The following is a 22737-nucleotide window of genomic DNA, read 5'->3' as shown; positions in this document are numbered from 1 at the left end:
TTCTTATTTGTGTTTGAATTCACTTCTCCTAGAGTAGTGCCTGGTACAATGCAGACACTTAACAAATATTTGTTTAATTTAATACTTAATTATTTAGTGCTACCCATACTGGTTATCAGACAGTTGGTATCCACCCTTTTCACCCTTGAATTTGACTGAGTTAGACAAAAGGATTTTGTAAACTGTTACTTGCTGACGGTGTGTAGATTACTGTTTGGTATTATTATTACCTGACTCTGTAGCCTCAGCAATGCAGAATCACTCAATTCATTCTCATCTTTATCCTGGAAATAATCCTCCATGCAGACCTGGTGATGGTGGAGGAGAGATGGCCGGGCATGAACCACCGTGCAGAGCCCAGAGTTCAGTTCAATTTAACAGTCATTTATCGGGTCTTTACCAGGTTCAAGCCTGATGCAAAACATTGAGGGCACCAGGGCAATAAGAAACAGCGGCCTCCCAATGGGAGAGTGCTGTAATAAAGTCCTGTACCAAATGCTGTGGGAGCACAGGATGGACGGGCAGAGGGAAGGGGGCTTGCATGTGTGAACCAGGCACTTCCCACCAGATATCTCATTTAATCCTCACAGCAGCACTTCTCTCCTTTACAGAGGGTAACCTGAAGCTCAGAGAGGTTAAGTGTCTTGCACAGAGGCTCACAGTTATTAGGAGGTAGAGCCTGTATTCCAACTCAGCCCCTGTAGACTCCAGAGCCTGGCTGTCTCTGCTACATCCCCCAGCCACCCACAGCCTAGTGTCAAGGAAGGGCAAACCAGGCACATCTCTCCAGCAGACTACAGAGTTAAGGAGGGGAGGAAAGCGCTCCTTCTCCCAATGACTATATCTGCCATGCTCAGCCATGGGAGCAGGCAACACACAGGGATGCCCTATATCTAATCTGGGACACTCATCCGGGGGTTAGAAGAGGCCACTTCACTCCCAAATGGGAATGGGAAAATTCCCAGCTGGAAATGTACAGGGTCCTGCCGCTCCTCCACCCACCACTGGAGCCGTCATGACCTCAGCACGATGGACAGGCGAGTCCCTGGGTAGAAACCTAGACCTCGGGCAGGCCTGCTGCTCACCCAGCCCAGGGAGTCCAGGTCTTGCGCCAGCTGGGAAAGGGAAGAAAGAGAAGAGAGGTTTCTGGGAGGCATGAGAGTGAGGGAAGGGTTCAGAGAGCAGGACCCGTAGCAGCACTCCTGCTTAACCTTAACCTTGCAAGAAAGAGGGTGCATGTACTCTGCATGTGAGCCTTTGTGTGCACGGCTCCTGTGTGTGACCCCGTGTGGCTGCGTGTGTGCCCAGTGCACACATGAAGTGGTGGGAGAAAGTGGAAGACAGAGCCTTGTGTATGTGGTCGAGGGTGACCTGAGGCTAGACTCACAGATATACCACAGTGCTCTGGTGGGTTTTGGTTTTATCTGTTTTATTAGGTATAATATACGTTCAGTGAAGTACTCAAATCTAAAGTATACCACTCAGTGAATTTTTGCACATATAGACCCCCATGTAACCAACACCTAGATCAAGATCTAGAAGTTTTGCAACATTTCAGAAGCCTCCATTGTGCTCCTTCCAATAACCACCCCACCTCCCCAGTGGTAACCACTCTTCTGACTTCTCTCACCACAGATTAACTTTACCTTTTAAACTTCATATAAATGAAATCAGGCAGAGTACACTCTGTGTCAGTTTCTGTCCTTCATTATGTCTAAGAGATTCATCCGTGTGTCACTACGCTTAGCACTGGTTTATTCTTGCCGATTGTTGAATTATATTCCATTATATGAACATACCACAATTAATTTATCTACTCCATCAGTGACTGATATTTGGATTTTTCCAAACTTCAGCTATTATGAATGAAGCTACCACGAACATCCATGTACAGGTTTTTTGCTAAATATATGCACTCATTTCTCTTAGCTATAATTCCTGAGTCATAGAATCATAGAATAGTCACATGTTTAGCTTTAGTAGATTTGGTTAAACCATTTTCCAAAGTATATGTACCAATTTACACTCCCACCAACAATGTATGAGAGTTCCAGTTGCTCCACATCCTCATCAACACTTAGTATTGTCCATCTTTTTAATTTTAGCCATTATGATGTCTATGGTGAGATAGCTCATTTGGCTGGAATTTGCATTTGCCTGATGAGTAATGATATCGAGCATCTTTTGGCACTTATTGGCCACTGGAGTATCTCCTTTTGTGAAGGGTCTGTTCAAGTTTTTATAGAACTACAACAGCTGTAAAAGTAGACAAATGATTGACAAAAACAGACAGTAGGGCAGCATCATCTCGAGAAACACCAATACACACAACAACCCAGCAGCCAGTCCTTTCAACAATTGCTAATTAGTTGTTACAATTAATGAACTAATTGTACCAGGTCATATAGATGCATAACTGAATTTTATATTTTGAACCAACTGTTTGGACGTCACAGAGCCCCTCAACTTAGATTCGGCTGGAAGAAGGGAATACAGACAAGAACACAGAGCCTCCCCTAGGTCCTTGGCCCCAGCCTAAGAGTTTCCCATACTCTGCTCACTGACTGTTTTTCCTTCAATTACAGGATCCTGACAGTGATCAACCCCTGGACAGCTTTGGTAAGCTCAGATCCAGCTTTCCTTTGTCTACATTAGCCTCTGAGTTTCAATCAGTTACCAAGTAGATACTAAACCCTTCTTGCATGGCCTCACCACCACTACCAAGTGCTAAATGCTGCGGAAGACATCCATCCATCCACCTACCCACCCGTCATTCAACAAACATTTATTGAGCAACTGTAAGTTCAGGATTCATTCTAGAAGTAGGAGGCATAGTGTCTGGGGAAATAGAACCAACAAACCTAAAACCCCAAGAGCAGCAATTCTCCAGTTTATTCATTCAGGTACTCAGCCTCTCATGCATTCAGCAACACTGTGAGTGCCTGCCATGTGCCAGGCCCTGAGCTGGATGCTGGGCTGTGGCAGCAAATAAGACAGCCAAGTCCCTGCCCTCATGGAGTTTACAGTCTGACCATGCTGCCAAGGAACAAGCTGGACAAAGGCGTTTTCACTGGTAGAATAGAAAATGGCTCTATTTGCCTGATTTACAGGAGAAAAATAAGTTAATAGAGTATTCCCAAAGTTAAGGAATTTCTTCCCTCCTTTTGTCTTCTTAAACTATTAATACCTACTTTTGATAGGATGCTAGAGCAGCAAAACAAGTGAGCAAAGAACAAATTAATACAATAGATCAGTAAGGAAACGATCAATCCCACTTATTTTGACAGCTTATTATTTCAGGGTCACAAGGTCATAATGATCACAAATGATGTAATCTTCAGCAAGTAAAACGATGCCTAGTTTATACTTTGGAATTTAATATATCAATAAACCATGGTGTCCCCAAAGAACCCCAGACGTCCAAGTGCTCCACCACCCGAGGAAGCCTGAGAACTGCCAATCCAGAAAACAGTTAAATTTGCTACCAATGCCCTGTGTGAAGGGAGCTCGGGAGGGAAAGATCAATGCCAAGTGATCAAGAATAGCATCGTGGGTCAGGCAAACTTTGACAAGGGCCCTGCAGGAGTAAACCATCACAAAACAGAAGGAAGTGAGGAGGGTCTCATGGTGGAGGAAAGAGCAGGAGACAAGATTCAGAGGCAAGAATGAATATGGGTTGTACAAGGACGAGGGAGGGAACCTGCCTATGTAGAACTGGGGGTTGGCGAGGGCCAGTAGTGGGAAGTCCCTTTGGCTAGAGAGTGAGGCCAAATTACACTGGGTTTGAAAGCAAGCCCAAGGAAGAGGGTGATCCAGCTATGGAAGTCACGGGGAGCCCTTGAAGGTTCTCAAGCGGGGAAGTGATGGGATGAAAGCAATCTGTTGGGAAGCTCTGCCTGGCACCGGTGGGCAGGACAGGCTGGAGGAAGGAACAGAGGAAAGAAGGAAAGCTATTCATAGCTCAGTGGGTTCATTAACTCAAACTAGGTATGAGACAATAAACCAAGAAAATCCTTCCTTTCATGATGATGCTCTCCCTGAGAATATCAGGGAGGCAGAGACATCAGGCCCTGGACAGGGGATCTCATCAAGGGGCTCCCAACAGGTCATTCTCCTCTGAGAAAACAAGCCACCCCCATGTCCCCAGAAGTAGATGCTCAAGAAATAAATCATGGGGGCCGGCCCCGTGGCGTAGCTTTTAAGTGCACGCGCTCCGCTGCTGGCGGCCCGGGTTCGGATCCCAGGCACGCACCACTTATCAGGCCATGCGGTGGCAGTGTCCCATATAAAGTAGAGGAAGATGGGCATGGATGTTAGCTCAGGGCCGATCTTCCTCACAAAAAAAAAAAAATTAAAAAAAAAAAGAAAGAGAGAAATCATGCATGAATGAACAAAATGCCACCATGTCCATGGCCACAGGAGAGAGGACAGTTTTGAACGTTGACTGCTGAAATTTAAATACAATATTCTCTAACATTATTGATAACCTACTTTGTGCCAGGTCCTGATAATAACAGGTGATACCACCCCACATCTCCAGGGCCTGAGCTCTGGGTCTGAGGTTTAAATGCTCCCTTTTGAGGAAACACAAAGTTTCCTATGCTTTCTTTATCAACAGATTCAATGATATCGCACTTGGTGGGCACCAGTCTCTGCCAGGCTGCCATTCTCTGCTTTCAAAGAGCTGAGGAAAGGCGTAGAGACAGACACATAACTAGCCATCATTCGAGGCAGAATAAAATGAGACCTGCAAGAAAGATGGAAGGGATGTGATTAAGAGAACAAGCAAAGAGCAATTCATTTATTCATTCAACAAATATTTGTTGAGTGCCCACTGTGGGCCAGGCACTGTTCCAGGCACCAGGGACTCAGAAGTGAACAAAACAGACAAAAATCCCTATCTTCATGGAGTCTTCATTTCGGGCAGGGATGGGAGGGGACAGAAAAATATGCAAAATATGTAAAATATAGAGCACATTAGAGGTAATAAGTGCTTTGGAGAAAAATAAAACAGGGAAGGAAGAAAGGACGTGTTGGAAGACTGCATTTTAAATAGGAGGTCAAGGAAGGCCTCACTAAGAAGGTGATATCTGAAGAACGATTTGAAGGAGGTGAGGGAGCAAGCCATGTGGAGCTGAGGGGAAGAGAGCCGGCCTATTGCTTTGTAGGGGTTCTCAGCGTTGCTATAATTCCTGCCCCAGCCCTCCCTGGAGGAGAAGTCCCAGTGGCACCTCCTAGCTTATTGCCTGTGAGGAGAGGGGACTCACAAGAGCCTGTATCTGATACCTCCTGAGAACTTAACTTTTCAAAGCCTTTCCCCTGTACCATCTCCTTGGAAAACCATGTGACACGGACAATACAGTTATTATCTCTGTTTTAGGCATTGATAGGCTCCCACCTGGTCTCCCTAACCCCAGACTCTTTTCTTCCAATCCATCTCCTCCCTGATGAAAGATTCATCTTTCTACATATTAATGTGATTGTGTCTCTCTGCTGCTCAAAAGCTTTCCATGGGTCCCCACTGCCCTCAGGATAAAATCCAAACTCCTAGCATGGTATTCAAGACTCCCCAAAAACTGAGTGCCAGTCTTGCCTCCACAGCAGGCTTCTGCCCACCCTACATCCAGCCACACCAGAGCTCACCCCCAGGCCTTTGCTGAGCTGGGGGTGAGGGGGAGCAGCTCCTCCCTCCCCATCTCCACTGCAGAGGCCCATTTAAGTGCTTTGAGGGTGTCTATTATAACACATATCATCTCCCACCTAGTGGTACGGGCGACTGTGTCCCTGTTGGCCTCTTCCCCCAAATTGTGATCTCCTTAAAGACAAGGACCATTCTAGGGACTTGCTGCTTGTTGAATTGAGTTGGAGATGGGGGCCGTTAGGATGAATTCATTCACAAGTATTTATTAAGCCTCTACTAGGCACATACTGTGCTGGAGGCCCCTGCCCTCCTCCTCGAGCTTATAGTTCAATCAAAAGATAAGTCAGGAAAGAGGATAAATGACAGTAAAGTAAATAGATACACAGCTCTCCCAGGGCAGACGCAGGTCAGACTGGACAGGGTGAAACATCCTGAAGCAGGCTAAGTCAAGACAAGGGGAATGCACCATGGGCTGGAGGCTCCTCTGAGGGGTGCTCGTGAAACGGACAAGCCTGAGGAAGTGAAAGGAGGTGGGATGACCGTGTGCTGAGGAAGCTAAGCCTAGTCTGCAGGAAACAGCCCCCAGCGCTAACCCAAACTGTCCCCAAAGCATTTCTGCGGCTCAGCACCAGGGGCCAGAAGGCAGGGAGGCTGTGGGCCTTGGCAGGGGTGGTCTCCAATGGCTGACTGCAGGCTCCTCCCCTCTGCCTCACAGATGTCACCCCCCTGCGCAAACCCCGCACTCCCCTGGAGACCTTCAAAAAGGTGGGGGTCCCCATCATCGCAACACTGCTGAGCCTGGCGATCATCATCACCGTGGCTGTCCTCAGTAAGTGGCACCCCCACCCCTACCCTCACTCCCTCAGTAAGTGGCAGCCCCACCACTGTCTCCTCAATAAGTGGGACCTCTCACCCCCCAACCCCTCCACTCTCCCACTCTCCCACCTCCCCTCAGAGCCCACCCTCAGCCTCCACCCTCCCAGCCCAGTACTGTTACGGGCAGGTGATCTGCATAAAGCTTTGTATCCACCCCCTGCTTTGAAGGGAGCACTGTTCTAAGAGTGAAAGGCGGAGATGAACTCAGCCCCCATCTATCCCAGAGGGCTCTGTCCCAGATGATTTCTTCTACAGGGAGAGCACAGTTGCACATGTTACAAACCCACGCAGGCAGTTTGCACAGCGGCCACGCCCCCTGCCTCCTCCTTCCCAGGTCTGCAGCCTGAGAGCTAAGAGGATCTGAGCAGCCTACTGGCTGGAAGAGCGGGGAGCATCTCTGCTCGTGAGGAGGGGATAAAGAGAGGAGGCATCCGGAAAGACTGCCCAGGCAGACAGCACCCCTTCCCACCTTTAGCTCTGCCTTCATCATGGCCAGTGCCTGAGAGCCCATGTGATCTTGGGCAGGCCACTGTGACAAAGAAGAATAAACTGAATGAGCACAGTCAGTGCTCATTCCCACAGTCCCACCGTCCCTCCCTTTCAGCTCCCACATCCTGTGGTTAAGTCCTTGCCTTCATCTCCCCCAGAGTCACAGCAGGTTACTGACCACAGCTTTCACAGGGAGTAGCGCAGAGGGGACCAGACTAGGAATCAGGACACCTGGGATAAGCACCTGGCACCGTCCCTTGCTGCTGTGTGACCTTGAGTAAGTCCCTCAACCTCCTTTAACCTCAGTCTCCTCATCTGTAAAACATCCTGCCTCCCTCAGAAGGATATCAGACAACCAATGAGACAAAATGTGTGAAGTGCCTGGATAAAAACCAGCTTGTGTGAGAGTGTGGGTCATCATGCAGCATGCACTTGTAACCATGGTGGCGTTTCCACCAGCAGCAGCCACGCACCTGGCTGGAGGACACTCAGAGACATCTGGTCCAACCTCCCATTCTCCACTTGAGCACTGAGGCAGAGAGGAGGTGTGGCAGTTGGGGACAGAGCTGGGATAGGCCCCCAGGCCCCCCGATTGAGCCGGTCCATTTTCATCTTGTGGATGTGGAAATGCAGACACACCCAGATCCCCGAGAGCCCGCAGGAGCGTGAAATGCAGATGACCCCAAATCATTTCTTCTTGACCTTGGCTGCCCCAAGGTGCTGGTGGAGTCAGCAGCGGCATCGGCACATTTTCCATCCTAAGCCTGTTTTGTTCAGACTGATATTAAGATGAGCTTGCTGTCTCTGAGCCTATGCCCGTCACAGTGGAGAGAGAAGAAGAGGCCAAATTCCCCAGGGGAAGCCAGGGCAGACACTAGTGCATAATCTAGAGTTGAGCAGGGCCGGCCCCATGGCTTGGCAGTTGGATGCGCGCGCTCTGCTACTGGCCGCCCGGGTTCAGATCCCGGGCGCGCACCGACGCACCGCTTCTCTGGCCATGCTGAGGCCGCGTCCCACATATGGCAACTAGAAGGATGTGCAACTATGACATACAACTATCTACTGGGGCTTTGGGGGGAAAAAAAAAGGAGGAGGATTGGCAATAGATGTTAGCTCAGAGCCGGTCTTCCTCAGCAAAAAGAGGAGGTTTGGCATGGATGTTAGCTCAGGGCTGATCTTCCTCACACACACAAAAAATAAATAAATAGAGTTGAGCTTTCCGTGTCCCAGAAGGCCCTGTGTGGCTTCCATGTCCTGGGCCCCCAGGCTCTGCAACCAGAGGAAGTAACTTGCGCCCTCAGCGGGGGCTAGGCTCCCTCAACCTTTTGGCTTCTGGGGTCTTGAGTGGTGACACTGTGTCCTGGCTTTGTCCCAGGAGGCTGGAGTGACCCTGCCTTGCGCTGGCTCCTGACCATGAACAAGCCTGAAGGTCTAGGAAGCAGCCGACCTGCTCCTTCTCCCTTGCTTCACTCAAACCAGGAGCCGCAGGGTCAGCAGACGACACCCCGAGCTCCTTCAGGGAAGGTGTGGAGAGGCAGCAAAGAGCTTCAGAGCTAGACAGACCCTGACTGAAGTCCCGGCTTGACCACATAAGTGCAGTGTGGCCTTGGGAAACGAACCCTAACTCTAAACCTCAGTTTCCTTATTTCTGACATGAGTTAGTACTGGCACTTACCTCCTCAAGTTGTTGTCAGGGTTACAGGAGGCAGTGCATGGAAGCTCTCAGCAGTGACGAGCGGGGCATCATCAGCCCTACCAGGACTCTTCGGGCCGGGGGAGTGAGGCTGGACTGCAGAGGGACCCTCCAGCCGAGGGAGAGTTGCTTAGGCAGGAGGAGCTCTTCCTGCCAGGAGAGTTTGGAAAAGTGTTGAAATATCTGCCCCCAGTCTAGAGTTAAAAACACTAGACTCATTCCCATTACCCGAGACAGCAAAGGAGCAACAGAATTTGAAGGCAGCTGGCAGAAGACAGAACAAAACAGCAACTTCTTAACGGGCCTTTCAACCCCAGATAAAAACACCTAATTCTGGAACTGCACTTGATAGTTACGAGATGCCTTCACAACCGCCAGCTCACAGAATGTTCTCAACAACCCTGTATGGTGGTACCATCATCTCACTGTACAGATGAGGAAACTGAGGCCCAGAAAGGGGAAGTGATTGGTCTGAAGTCACGGTTGGTGGCAAAGCCAGCACTCAGGTCTTCTGGCTCCAGGCCCAGCATTGTCTCCCCCGTTACCAGAGGCAACGTGCCAGAACCTGGGGGTTAGGGGCTAGTGGGGCTGTTTCTAAATTTCTGCCACACATTATCTCACTTAACTCCTGAGCCATCTTATAGGTATGGAACAGGTATTATTATCTCCATTTTACAGCTAAAAAAACTGAGGCTCAGGACCAAGTACACCAGCTACTAAGTGGCATAACTGGGCCTGGAACCCACAGCTGTCTGTCGCCAAGCCCAGCGTATTTTCAGGGAAACACAGCCTCTCCTGCCCCTGGGCTGCCTGCTTGACCCTCAGCCCTCTCTGCCCCTCCCTGCTCCTGCCTTCCAGTCAAGGAGATCCTGGACAAATCCTACTTCCTCTGTGGGCAGCCCCTCCACTTCATCCCGAGGAGGCAGGTGTGTGACGGCGAACAGGACTGTGCCTCGGGGGAGGACGAGCTGCACTGTGTCAAGAACTTCCCCGAGGGGCCTCCAGTGACAGGTGAGTCCAGAGGCTGAGGGATCAGGGGAGTGGACACAGCAAGAAACCAGCCCAGGTCCCCTTGGTCCATTGCGTAGCATCTGCCAATTGACTTGTCAGTTTCCATCCCTATTGTAAGTTTCTTAAGAACAGGACCTTGGCTCGTCTGCTAGATCTCCAGTACTTCGCAAACACTCAGCAAATATTTGATGAACAAATGTGGACCAGAGGGGATAGGAAATTATAAATGAGCGTGGCCTGTTCCCACAGGACCTGGGTGGAACTGAGGCAGAGAGCTGGATTGGATGACCGTGGGGAGTTCCCTTCTTTCTATGAAATCTGTTACTTCAAGGGGACTAGAAAAGTAACTGTAAGGCCATTAGCCAGCTATTGATCCCTCTATTCATTAGATAATTGTTTACTGTAACACGCTATGTAACAAGACTGAGCTATGTCCTTCAAAGGAATATGAGATGTTTGTAACATAGAAAACTCATGTTCTTTCCTGGACTGGGCTGGCCCAGCTTGATCCACCTAGTACTTGGGCTCTGAGGAGAAGACATAGCCCAAGACTTGGGTGATGGGGACTTTTGAAGGGCAGGGCTGAGAGACTTCCTGTGTATTTGCTCCTTTTTTTTTTTTTTTTTGGTGAGGAAGATTAGCCCTGAGCTAACATTTGCTGGCAGTCTTCCTCTTTTTGCTGAGGAATATTGGCCCTGAGCTAACATCTGTGCCCATCTTCCTCCACTTCATACGTGGGAAGCCTGCCACAGCATGGCTTGATTAAGCGGTGCATAGGTCCGCACCCAGGATCTGAACCTGCAAACCCGGGCCGCCAAAGCACAGAGCTCAAACTTTAAACCTCTACGCCACCAGGCCAGCCCCGTATTTGCTCTTTTTTTAATCAGAAGTCAAATACCTATGGGCACCTGCCACCCTACTGCCAATAGTACTTCTCACTCCACCTCCCCACTCTGACCTTACATGGAGAAGGAGCTGGGCCCCTCGCTGAGAAGTTTCCCCAGGCTGGGCAAGCTGTGTAGACCATGGGTAGAGGGGCCATATAACATACCATCAAAACTGACGCCTGTAACAGCAAAAAGGGGAGCTATTAATAATTGTGCCAGGGCAACAGGTCAAAATGGAAATTGTCCCCAGGACAACTGGTCACCCTAGCTACTGTCAAAATAAGGCTCAATCAGGCAAAGCCAAATGGAGGAACTTCCCTTGAGGTTGAAAGGGTTAGTGTTCTGTGCTGCTCCCCAGTTCTGGGTGGGGAGAGCTTGGGCTGGTCTCATGATGAATTCTGAGGCAGAAGGGCCAGATGGGCCCCTGCCTTGAGCTGACCCAGGTTCCTCCTCTCCCAGTCCGCCTCTCCAAGGACCGATCCACCCTGCAGGTGCTGGACTTGGCCACGAGGAACTGGGCCTCTGCCTGTTTCGACAACTTCACAGAAGCTCTGGCCAAGACAGCCTGTGAGCAGATGGGCTACGAGAGGTACCCAGCCCAAGCCTCTGGAGGCTGTCCCTTCACCCCTCTGACCTCTTCTCTCCTTCTCTTTCTTCTTTCCTCTTTGCCTCTTCTTCCTCCTTTCCTAAAAATATAAGTATTGGAGTCAGACAGAACTACTTTTGAATCCCAACACCTTCACTTAGAAGCAACATGAAGGGGCCGGCCCCGTGGCTTAGCGGTTAAGTGCTCAAGCTCTGCTACTGGCGGCCCGGGTTCGGATCCCGGGCGCGCACAAACGCACTGCTTGTTGGGCCATACTGAGGTGGCGTCCCACATAGAGCAACTAGAAGGATGTGCAACTATGAAGTACAACTATCTACTGGGGCTTTGGGGAGAAAAAGGTGGGGAAAAAGGAGGAGGATTGGCAATAGATGTTAGCTCAGGGCCAGTCTTCCTCAGCAAAAAGAGGAGGATTGGCATGGATGTTAGCTCAGGGCTGATCTTCCCCATCAAAAAGAAAAAAAAAGAAGCAACAAGAAGTTAAATCTCCTAAGCCTCAGTTTCATCAAGAGTTAATTGGGGAAAGTAATGCCAACCTCATAGGATGATTATGAAGAGCCAGTGAGGGAATGTATGCCCCCACCCCACTCCCCACACACAGTTCTAGCTCCTTGGCAAGCATCTCCTTTCCTTTACTCCTCAATCCTCACTCCTTCTTCTTGGTTTTGCAAGAAGCCATCCTTGTACCAAAATTCAAGTCTTACTCACTTATTCAAAGTCCCATTGGTTAAAATTTAGTTTAAATGAACTTATTTCACTGGGGTCGCCTCAACAATCCCAGCTCTCTCAGCAAATTTCAAAAGCAGTTCCAAATCCTCGGTGGATGAAAAAGTAATTATAATGAGGGTAATTAGCATTATGTGTTCATATTCATCTGATCTTGGCAAAAACCAAAAAGGTAGTTATTATCATATCTACTTTAGAAATAGGTTCAGAGAATGTAAGTAACTTGCTTGGGTAGTAGCTAGGAGGGAGAGGCCTGGAATTTGTGCCCAAGACCTCCTAATTCCCGGGCATCAGGAGTTCAGTAGCATCTCTGTTTCTAGTTTGCGTAATTCTCTCTTCTCCTGAAGCGTCATCTATAAAAGGAGCGGCGGGGAGTGGAGACAGTCGATCACTCAGAGGGCCTAACTGGAGAGGATGGAAGAACCTGTGTATTCAGTTGCAGAATGGGATAACCTCTCCCTCCCAAACTTCTTCAGGATTCTAAGAAACTGGACCCAGAAACTAGACAGAAAAGAGAAGTACTAGGCAGACATCATCAATCAATCACAGAACTCTCGCCCATCGATCCCTAAAGCAGCCTCGAGGTCCTTTTTCAGTAAATGCTCCAAGCAAGCATTACTGTTCCATCAGACCTATTTGCCCTCTCTGCTCTCTGGTTATCAGGCTTCTGTGGCTCTCTACTCTCCATAGGGTACAACTCCCAGTGCCCTCTGGCGAGGACACTCCGCCACCTTCATTTTCAAAGACAACGGGGAAGGCACGCCCTGCCCCTGCTATTCTGCCCTCCTCCGCCAGCCACCCCAGCCCCGCCCCCTCGCTGCAGCCTGCCCCTGCCCCTCTGCAGTCCAGCCAGCTGCAGCCTCGGCGGTACCCAGCACACCAGGCTGTGGCTTGATTACGAAATCCGGGTGTCTCCAGGGGTTCTTAAGGTAAAAGGCTCCTGGACTTTCTGTCCTTCCGGAGCTCACTAAGGCACCAAACCATCTGGTTCTTGAGCTCTCTGAAATCAAAGCTGGTGAGAAACACTCATCAGCATGTAATCGGTGAACCGAGGTGAACTTTCCTGGGCCTGTCAGTTTCTGCCACTGTCCCTCCTTCTGAGTCTCAGATTTCTCTACTTCCTTCCTCCACCGGGATGGGAGGCCCTTCTTGTCCCAGGACCACAAAACCATACATAGTTCAAGGTGGGAGGGTCTCTAGAGATCATCTGGTCCATCCATCATTTATAGAGGGGGGAAACCGAGCCTCAGAGAGCCCCAGAGAAGGAGTATGACCTGCCAAGGTTACACATCAAGATAGTGTTGGAGCCAGGACAAGAAGCTCAGTCTTGAGGGCTCTTAACACAAGACTCAGCACTGCTAGACTCCAGTCCTCCACGTGCAGGGCCTGGGTCCACCAGATAGTGCCAGATTCCCGGCGGAGAATGTGAGAATGTGCCGGTCAGCCAGTGCCTCGGGTCAACCTGAGCCCTGCATACAGAGCTTGTCTTAGCATGACTGCTTGCGAAAGGATGGGAGAGATGGGAAAGAGGCAGATTCAGTAAAGGAACAATCAGAAGGATGGGATTAATCAGGGAAGCCTTCTTGGAAGAGGGAAGACTTAAACCCAAGGTTTGAAAGAAGACAAACATCAATTAGCAGAGAGAAAGAAAGAGGGTGGTCCAAGTGAAAGAAATATTTGTTCTGGACTCGTGGGAAGACTGATCTGGTCCTGTCCTGTCTCCTAGGGGACCATAAATATACCCCCACTGCCAAATTCAGACCAGATGCCTTGTCTAGAGAAGCAAATATCCATATTCCAGTTCCCTCCAAAATGGAAGGGGGAGCTAACCAGGGCTCCTTCGCCTCCTTGTTCCCCTCGCTGTGAACCAGAAGGAACTGCTGGGGCATTTGAAATAGGGACAGAGCTGGGAGCTAGGAAAGGGTATCCCTAACATTTCTGTCCTGAGAGAGGGGGGCTAGTCCCACCATCTTGTCCTAAACTCCTGCCCCAGCTCACATCTCTCTCTCTCTTCCTCCCAATATAAGCAGCAAACCCACCTTCAGAGCTGTGGAGATTGGCCCAAACCAAGATCTGGATGTTGTTGAAATCATGGAGAACAGCCAGGAGCTTCAGGTGCGAAACTCAAGTGGGTAAGTGAGAGGACACCTTCTGGCTCACAGAAGGCTACATGTGGAGGCTGCCATCAGGGCTGCAGCCAGCCCACCCTGAACAAACATCTACACAAGAGGAATGTAAGGCAGACAACAGGAAGAACTCCTAGCTAGGCAGAGCATTACATACCAAGAGCTAGAGAATCTCATTTCTGAGAGACTTTCTGTCTTGACTCTTTTTTTATTACAATGGACATCAGGACCAAGTGTGCTGTCCACGGTTTGGTGGCCTTTTCATCAGTTGAATGGTAAAACCAAATTTTTTTCTTACTGCCTTACGTGCCTTATTAAGCCCTCTAGGCAAGATTCCAAAGGCCACTTTGTCCTTCCCTGCCACTCATCCAGGCCAGAGTAAGGCCTCTGCACATTCCCAGCTCTCCAGGGAAGAGAGTGCATGGCCCTTGTCAATGGCCTGTTCCTATGCCTCACCACCCTGCATTAGAGAACAGCATCTAAATGAAACTGTCACCTTGCAGCAGAGTGGCTCAAAGAGGATGCTGGCTTCTTAGCATTCAGGGATGTTGCTGAGGGCTGCTTATTCATCAAAAAATAAATCTTGATAAGGACGGGGATGGGAGCAGAATGATTGTTTGCTCAGAATTCCATGGAAACCCTGTTCTTCTGTTTGGAAAGCCTGCAGTGCAGCAGACACTGTTCTAGGTGCCCTCTTCCATCTCAGGCTGCCAAGAGCCCAGGTTGGGCTCTGACTCAGGCAGGGCCCAGCGCATAGTGCCTGCTTATCAGTGGGGGTGTTGAAGCCAATCGAATTGAATCAAACTGAACTGAGTGGTAATGCAGTTTATACACAGTCCCCACTACACAGGTTCTAGATTTCCCAGGTGTTGGGAGGGAACTTGAATCAATAGTACCAGAAGACCTGAGTCCCTGCCTCCCAGCCACAGGGCCCCTGTGTCTCCCTTCCAGACCCTGTCTCTCAGGCTCCCTGGTTTCCTTGCACTGCCTTGGTGAGTACACCCCATCTCTGAGGGTTTGGGTCCTGGGCCAGCAATGAGAAAAGAGGAAGGCCTTCACCCACATTCTTAAATCTCTCAGACTCCAAGTTTCACTCCGTTTTGGCCCAACCTTATTCTTTGGGCCCTGGGCTTGTAAGTCAATGCTCCTTCAAGTGGTTGACGTTGAGAACTCCCACCTACTATCAGCTCACAACCCCACAATCTGAGTGGAGACTTGGGAGAGAGAGTAGGAAAACTGGAAAGGGCAGGACTGGGCCTCCACCCCCTCCCACCCCAGGTCAGGGCCAACATAACCTCCTTTGTCACAACCAGCTCAGTTATCCAACATTCAGTTTAGCAAAGATTCATTGAACAGTTAGAATGTGTCTAGCACTGTCAGGTACTGGTTGGAAGTAGAAAATTCACCTGACCTCTCTGAGGTTCATCTTCCCAAGAAGCCCTTCAGTCCAACTACCCAGCAAGGATCCTGAGGACACTGTAGCTCTAACAGAGAAGGTCAGAAGAGCAAACAAGTACTGTGGCCCAGCTCATCCCACCAGCCTCATGGGAGAAGAACTGAGCAGAGCCTGGAAGGAAGGTCAGAAGCTGGAAAGCCTGAGAAGAAGAAGGTCACCATCACTCCTTCAGTTTAGCAGTATATATGCTTCCCTGTTGGATATTAAGACTTTTAGTAATTATCATGTGACCCCCGTAATACCTAGTGTGTGGGGCTGACACACAGTGGCTAGTCAACAAATGGTCACATCATCTGATGTGCTGCAGTGAATACCACTGAAGTCACAGAGAGGCTTAAGCCACAGACCCTCCCTTGAGGAGCCTTCAATCTCACTGAGACGATAAGACCAAACCACAACAACAGTGAATGCTGGCTGACACCCAGGACAGGCTATGGAAATTCCAAGAGAGGAAAATCCCCAGGGATTGGGTTGCCCAGACGTGATGCCCAGGCTAAACACTGAAGAAGGAACTGTAGGCCCCAGGATGGGAGGGACCAGTCTGTCTTTCTGTCTTGTCCACCACTCTCTTCCCGGCATCCCTGAACACAGTAGGCACTCAATACAAATTTGCTGAATGAATCAATGATTTAGAGAAACAGGAGAAGAGACAGCATCTCAGGGATGGGGGCTTCCTTGAGCAAAAACAGAATGGCTTTTTAGGGAGCTACCAGCAGATCGATTTGGCTAGACAGAAACTTTATATAAGGACAGCAGGAGGCCGCCAGGAGGAGGAGTTTAAACTCTACCCTACAGACAAAGAGAGATGCTATGGGGCTTTGAGTGAGTGAGTGAGCTGATGTAGAAAGCAGCGCTTGGAATTAGATAGTGTCTGGAATTAGATGGCTAGCATAGGCCCAGGAAGGGTGGTAGCCTTTCCCCCTCCAGCACTGTGGCAGTGACTGCCAGAAGGATTGGAGAGGCTGAGAACAGGGCGGGGAGATGGAACTGAAGGTTTTTACAGGGGTTCCAGGGTCAGATATGAAAGCCGGGACAGTGGGGTGTGAAAGAGAGAACAGGATGTCCACTTGGGAGACTCACTCAGCAGGGGGGAAGCAACTTGGAGAAAGGTGTTTAGTATGGGAACATCCAGTTTCTGGAACTCTCTTCCCACTTCCGGCTCCCAAAGCAGCCTGTGGGCGTCTGTTTACTGTTACTCAGCAGGAGTGACTGAGGACGATCCACCCGGGCAGGACTTTCATAATTCTGCGTCGTTGGTTTGTTTGAAGTTCATGAATTCCCAGCACAATGGGCACGCCCATGTTCACAGTATAAACTCCTAAACACATGCAAAGCTGAAAAAAGGACAGAGAGATTGGGGGAAAGCCTGTGGTCTGAGACACTCAATAGGTCCCCATGAATAATTCGAAATTGGCCTGGTCCTCCTCACCCACCTGGGTCCCAGTCATAAGGAGCCTGCTCAGCATGGACTTTGGGCTCTAAGGGGAGGCAGCCCCATCTCCCAAGAGCCTGACTCCTGCTTTCTCCCTCCTTCCTACTGACTCCAGCCTGTGGAGAGAGCCTGAAGGCCCCCCGGGTGGTGGGCGGGGAGAAGGCCTCTGTGGATTCTTGGCCTTGGCAGGTCAGCATCCAGTACAACAAACAACACATCTGTGGAGGGAGCATCCTGGACCCCCACTGGATCCTCACGGCAGCCCACTGCTTCAGGTGAGGTCCAGACTGGGGGGTCAAAGCCATGGAGGGGCCGGAGTGCCTGGGTCCCCTGTCTCCCGACTTGTGTTCTGATGTCTTCACCCTCTTCACTGTCCCTCTAAAGACCATGTGCCCGGGTGTGGCCACCCCAATGAGACACTGGATGTGATATCCTTTGTTAGGCATTGGGGTCTGAGCAGAGTGGTGGTCACCAAGCTTGACCTCTTCCAGGTGGAAAGACATCAAATACCCAGTGTCCTCACTCCACTCCCATATCATTCACTCTTCCCAGCTGCCTGGAGTCCCGAGAACTCTCTCCATATTTGCCAGTCTTCTAAGAAGTGGTTCCAAGGTCTAGACTCACTGCCACTCCCTCACTGTGTCCAGAAACTTATTTTTGAAAAGTAGAGGGGCCAGCCCTGTGGCCTAGTGGTTAAAGTTCAGTGCACTCCACTTCAGCAGCCCAGGTTCATGGGTTGAGATCCCAGGTGCAGACCTACACCACTTGTCAGCCATGCTGAGGTGGCAACCTACATACAAAATAGAGGAAGGTTGGCACAGATGTTAGCTCAGGGCTAATCTTCCTCAAGTGAAAAAAAAGAGAAAGATTGGCAACAGACGTTAGCTCAGGGTGACTCTTCCTCAGAAAAAAAAAAAAACAGAGATTCCCTTATAGGCCTTCCCTCTAGAGAAGGACCACTTTCATTCATCCATTCATTCAATATCTAATGAGTGCCTACTAGGTACCAAGCACCATATTTTGTGCCTACATGCATTAGAACCCGTCACTACCTTAGAGGAACTCACAGTCTAAGCCAGTGATTCTTAACCTTTTTTGAGAATCTGACAATAGCTATAAATCCTTTCCTGGAAAACCACCCATGCACACTAAGCTGTGTCTGGTGTCAGGAGGAAGAAAGACAAGCACAATACGTAACTGCCCACAATACAAGGACCACATGAGTAGCACAGACAAAGAAAGCATTGGAGGAGGGAGTGCCAGGGCCCCAGAGCTCAGACATTAGGAGCTGCCCCTTCCTCAGCCCTCCAGTTAGAAGTTTCCTTGGGCAGGTTTCACTGGGGAAAAAGGATCAAATCCCCTTTTAGAATTTGGCCTGTGGTACGTGATTCCTCAGACTGCTCCTTCTCCACCACACCAGCTCCCACCGTCATTACCTCCTAAGGCAGGGTCATCCAGCACCCCAATCCCCAGGGCCTTGGGGACCCAGCCTTTGGCAAAGCCTCCCCATACTTGGCTCAGGCCTGAACCCTGCTGTCTCTGCCCCAGGAAGCATCTCGATGTGTCCAACTGGAAGGTGAGAGCCGGCTCAGACAAATTGGGCAACTTCCCATCCCTGCCTGTGGCCAAGATCTTCATCATTGAGCACAACACCACATACCCCAAAGAGAAGGACATTGCCCTCGTGAAGCTGCAGTTCCCACTCACGTTCTCAGGTGAGAGGTGGCACCTGGGAACACAGCCCCTGAGGTCAGGTTACACTCCATCTGCCACTAGCTCACTAGGTTGCCTTGGGCTCATCAATTCTCCTCTCAAGACTTCAGTTGCCCATTTGTTTCCAGCAAACATATCAGCCTAAAATCACCGAAGCCATGAAGGCTCCTTGAGCTGTCAGCTGATACCCCATCCCCCACTAGAGATTCTTCTGAGGTCTGCTTTTTTCCATGGGGAGCACCACAAGTGAGGATCATAGATTCATCCAGTCTTGGAGTTGTGAGGGACCTAAAAGATCATCTAGTCCATCGTCCACCCTCAACCAATGGCAAGAGCCCCCACAAGATCCCTGCCAAGGGGACATTATGCCTGTTCGACCTCCTCCAGGGGCAGGGAACTCATTACTGCTGAGGCAACCCATAGACTCTTTGAACAACTCTGTCAGATGACTCGTGCTTATGTTGGGTAGTATTTAGATCAGTATTTCCAACTGTTGGTTCCACAAGACTCTGGTTCCTTGGGGAAAAGAGGATTCTATTCTCACATAAGTTTGGGAAACATTTTTATACTCTAACTCTCTTCTTGGATCACATTAGTATACTAAAGATATGAAAAGTTTTTAAAAGTTTTTAAAATAATTTGTTTTATTATGTTTAACTCACATTTTCTAAACTTATTTGACCATAGAACCCTTTTTCTCATGCCATTTCTATTAATATCCCATGGAACATGTGTTATAGAAATCCTGGTGTCAACCCTTTCCGAAGGCTTAGCCACCAGACTCTCCTGAGCCTTGAGCCTCCTCTTCCTCTCTGCTTCTGGCAGGCACAGTCAGGCCCATCTGCCTGCCCTTCTCTGATGAGAAGCTCCCTCCAGCCACCCCACTATGGGTCATCGGATGGGGCTTTACGGAGCAGGATGGAGGTAAGTCCTGGGCTCAGGATTACAGGGCCGAGGGAACAGCTCTCGGAGGTGATGGGAAGGAGGACCATCCTTCAGAAAAACCCATCCTGGAGGTTCAAGCACCAAGGTGCCTGGCAACCCAGAGAATTATCCTGGGCTGGGGGTAGAAGGCAGGAATGGGAATGTGAGTGTGTTTTCAACCTCTCAGGGAAGATGTCTGACACACTGCTGCAGGCGTCAGTCCAGGTCATTGACAGCGCTCGATGCAACGCAGAGGATGCGTACCAGGGGGAGGTTACCGAGAAGATGCTGTGTGCAGGCGTCCTGGAGGGCGGCGTGGACACCTGCCAGGTGGGGCCTCCAAGGATCGTGAGGGAATGCTATGGAGAGGGATGTAGGTCCTAGAGAGAGATGAAAGTCCAAAGACTGAATGCCCCACATGAAGTCTTGCATTTGGTGGGCATTCAATGTGGTGAAGAGAGGAAGGGAGAGACGGAGGGAAGGAAGGATTATAGTCAGATAAAGATATAAGAGTGGGTGGATGGATGGCTGGATGGATGGATGGCTGGATGGATGGATGAAGACAAGCAGAAAGATGTCAAATGTATATTTCACAGAGATGATGTTACCCTCCCCACCCACCCCTCGGTCCCATCATCTATAGGAGTATGAACCCCTTGAGGGCAAGAACCCCACGTCTGTTTTCTCTGTAACTGTCCTCAAGCTTCTCAACTACACTAGAGAAAACCCATCTAATGCTGGATGAGTCCTGGTGCAAGGTCCTCTCACCCCATCCCTGCTGACCAATCCCTGAATACCTTCTCACTTCTCCCACCCCCCAGAGGATCTTCTGAGCCATTCTCATTAAAACCCCCAACCCTACTCCTGCCCCCATTCTCTGTCACTCAATTCCTGCTCTCAAGAGGAATCTGTCAGTCATCTCTGGAATGCCAGGTAAATGCTGGGCTTTTGGGACAGTGTCTTCCCTCAGGGAGCTCACAGTGGTGGTGGGGGGGGGGGCGATGCATAAACAGGCAGTTAGGCTATGGTGTTATTGAGTTGTGAGGGAAGAAGTCTCGAGGACTACAAGAGCTGGTAAGAAGGGCACCAAACAAGTGCACTTATCACTATCTGACATTTTCTTGTCTGTCTTCTTTGCTTGTTTATTCTCCCTTTCTCTCTCCCTCTCTCTCTCTCCTCCATTTGATTCTTAGTTCCTTGAGGGCAGGGATCTTGGTTCTTTTCATTGATCGCAATTGTCTAGAACAGTACCTAGCACGAAGTAGGCATTCCACAAGTGGTTAAATAAATTTGGGAAGTACTAGGTTAAACAGAGATCACCAGGCTTCCTTCATACAGAACTCCTTAGAGCCTTCAATTTGCTAGTGTGAGTTGTGGATCTCCAAGAGAGGGCTGTCAGCATGCCCACAACTTACTTCACCACAGACAGAACCTTTTTGCCCCCAAAGGCAAGGGCATTCCAAGCTGCAGGAACACCATGAGCAGAGGGGGTGAGGGCGGACCAGCAGAGAGCGCTGGAGGAGCACAGAACAGATGGGCCAGTGCAGGGAGAGGAGGAAAGAGAAGCCCACCCCTCCACTCCACCCCTGCCTGCCCTCTCCAGCAACCCCTGTTCTGGCCTCTCACAGGGTGACAGTGGTGGGCCCCTGATGTATCACTCTGACCAGTGGCAAGTGGTGGGCATCGTGAGCTGGGGCCATGGCTGTGGGGGCCCAGGTACCCCGGGAGTATACACCAGGGTCACAGCCTTTCTCAACTGGATCTACAGTGTCCGGAAGGTGAGCATGTTTGCCCTACCTGTTGTGCCCTCCCTCCCTTCCTCTACCCTGAGGGGACCAAATCATCCCTAGGTTTGATTTAAATGGCTCTGAGACAACCCTTTACATCCCAAATAATTTTCTCTACCAGTAAGTGACAGCCTGGGATTCCACCATTGAGAGGTGAAATTCCTTAGATCAGAGATTCTCATTAAATGCAAATTCCTTAGGGAATGGAACATACCCAGCTTTACCATTCTCTGTTCTCTGGCAGAATGAGACTACCAGCTGCTTTCCAGAGAACAGACTCTGATAAGAAGGAGGGTGGAAAGGTTTATGAGACTTCCCTAGAGGGTAGAGAGAGGAGCAAAGAGCTTCAGAAAAGGAAGATGAATTTTGCACATGTCACCACTTTGTCCAGTTTCAAATCATCTGACTCTCTTTTTGTTGGTCTCTTATTCCAGTCTGAGCCATGATGCTGCTGCCCTTCTGCAGTGCAGGAAACTGCTTCCTCACTGTCTTGCCCACCTGGGGATCCCCCAGAAGTCAGACACAGCAAGAGCCCCTTTGGGCACACCTCTCTGCCCCACAGCTCAGCATTGCTTGGCGCAGCAAAGGGCCTCCATTCCTATAAGAGACACCACAGCCCACAGGCACCCAGGACAAAGTCAACGGCCTCAGCTCAGCCACCCCCAGTGCTGCCAGCATCTCAAGGAGAGAGACGTAGCCCACTGAATAGGCCAGACTCTGGACCAAGGTCTCAGAAGGCATTGCTAAGCCAAGAAGGAACTCTCCCTCTCTGCTGAATGGAAGTAGACTCTTTGGTGAAAGCCCAGACGACCAAGGGCTGGAGTAGAGGGAGGAAAGTGTTTGAGCCAGCCCTCTCCTTCTCCACCCATCCCCAAGCCTACTCAAGCAAGAAACCAGCTGTAATGTAAAATGCACTGTCCTGGTGTTGGCGCAACTACTGTTACTTACTGTCGTTATTGTTACCTCTTTGATCACTGTTATTAAACAGGTACATGAAGTCTTGACATAGGCTGACTGGGCTGCTTGATAAGAACTGAGCTATGACTATTGAACTTTATTCTTTGGCCTGGGTAGGAAAAGGTCCTAGGGAGACAATTGATTCTCAAAGTCGAGGAAACAGAAAAAGGAGACATGGAGACTAGAGCTGCTGAGTGGGGCAACAGTGAGCTGCAGACTGGGGAAAGCAGGGCGAGCAAGTCTCCTTCCCACACAGGGCCTTCTCCCATTCCCTCCTCCCCCTTCCTCCCTGCCTGTGCTATCAGCTATGGGCCCGGGATAACCTATGGCTTGGGAGGAAGATGATCCGGGCACTCAAGGCTGACACATCATGGCGCTCCCCAAGTGGCCGGAGATATTGCACCTCTAAATCCTA

At 49.9% G+C, this 22737-nt stretch overlaps 1 protein-coding gene across 5 annotated transcripts in view; it reads left to right on the top strand.

Moving 5' to 3' along the window:
* Positions 1–22369, top strand: part of TMPRSS4 (transmembrane serine protease 4) — a 35466-nt gene extending 13097 nt beyond the window's left edge. The window contains exons 2-13 of one of the 5 annotated variants that reach the window (XM_058545123.1): positions 2586–2619; positions 6357–6470; positions 9558–9710; positions 11057–11186; positions 13958–14059; positions 15005–15045; positions 17057–17216; positions 18490–18656; positions 19480–19578; positions 19766–19908; positions 21207–21356; positions 21800–22369. In XM_058545123.1, the coding sequence (XP_058401106.1) occupies positions 2586–2619; positions 6357–6470; positions 9558–9710; positions 11057–11186; positions 13958–14059; positions 15005–15045; positions 17057–17216; positions 18490–18656; positions 19480–19578; positions 19766–19908; positions 21207–21356; positions 21800–21811 (1305 nt within the window). In that variant the 3' untranslated portion in view covers positions 21812–22369. Of the gene's footprint in view, positions 1–2585; positions 2620–6356; positions 6471–9557; positions 9711–11056; positions 11187–13954; positions 14060–15004; positions 15046–17056; positions 17217–18489; positions 18657–19479; positions 19579–19765; positions 19909–21206; positions 21357–21799 lie in introns of all 5 variants that reach the window. The other 4 variants (XM_058545122.1, XM_058545124.1, XM_058545126.1 and 1 more) reach the window with 4 other exon arrangements.
* Positions 22370–22737: the final 368 nt, after the last annotated feature.

This window comes from Diceros bicornis, chromosome 7 (genome assembly GCF_020826845.1).
Source record: "Diceros bicornis minor isolate mBicDic1 chromosome 7, mDicBic1.mat.cur, whole genome shotgun sequence".
Lineage (NCBI taxonomy): Eukaryota > Metazoa > Chordata > Mammalia > Perissodactyla > Rhinocerotidae > Diceros > Diceros bicornis.
Note: the sequence above shows the minus strand (reverse complement) of the source record. Positions and strands in the feature narration are given on the sequence as shown.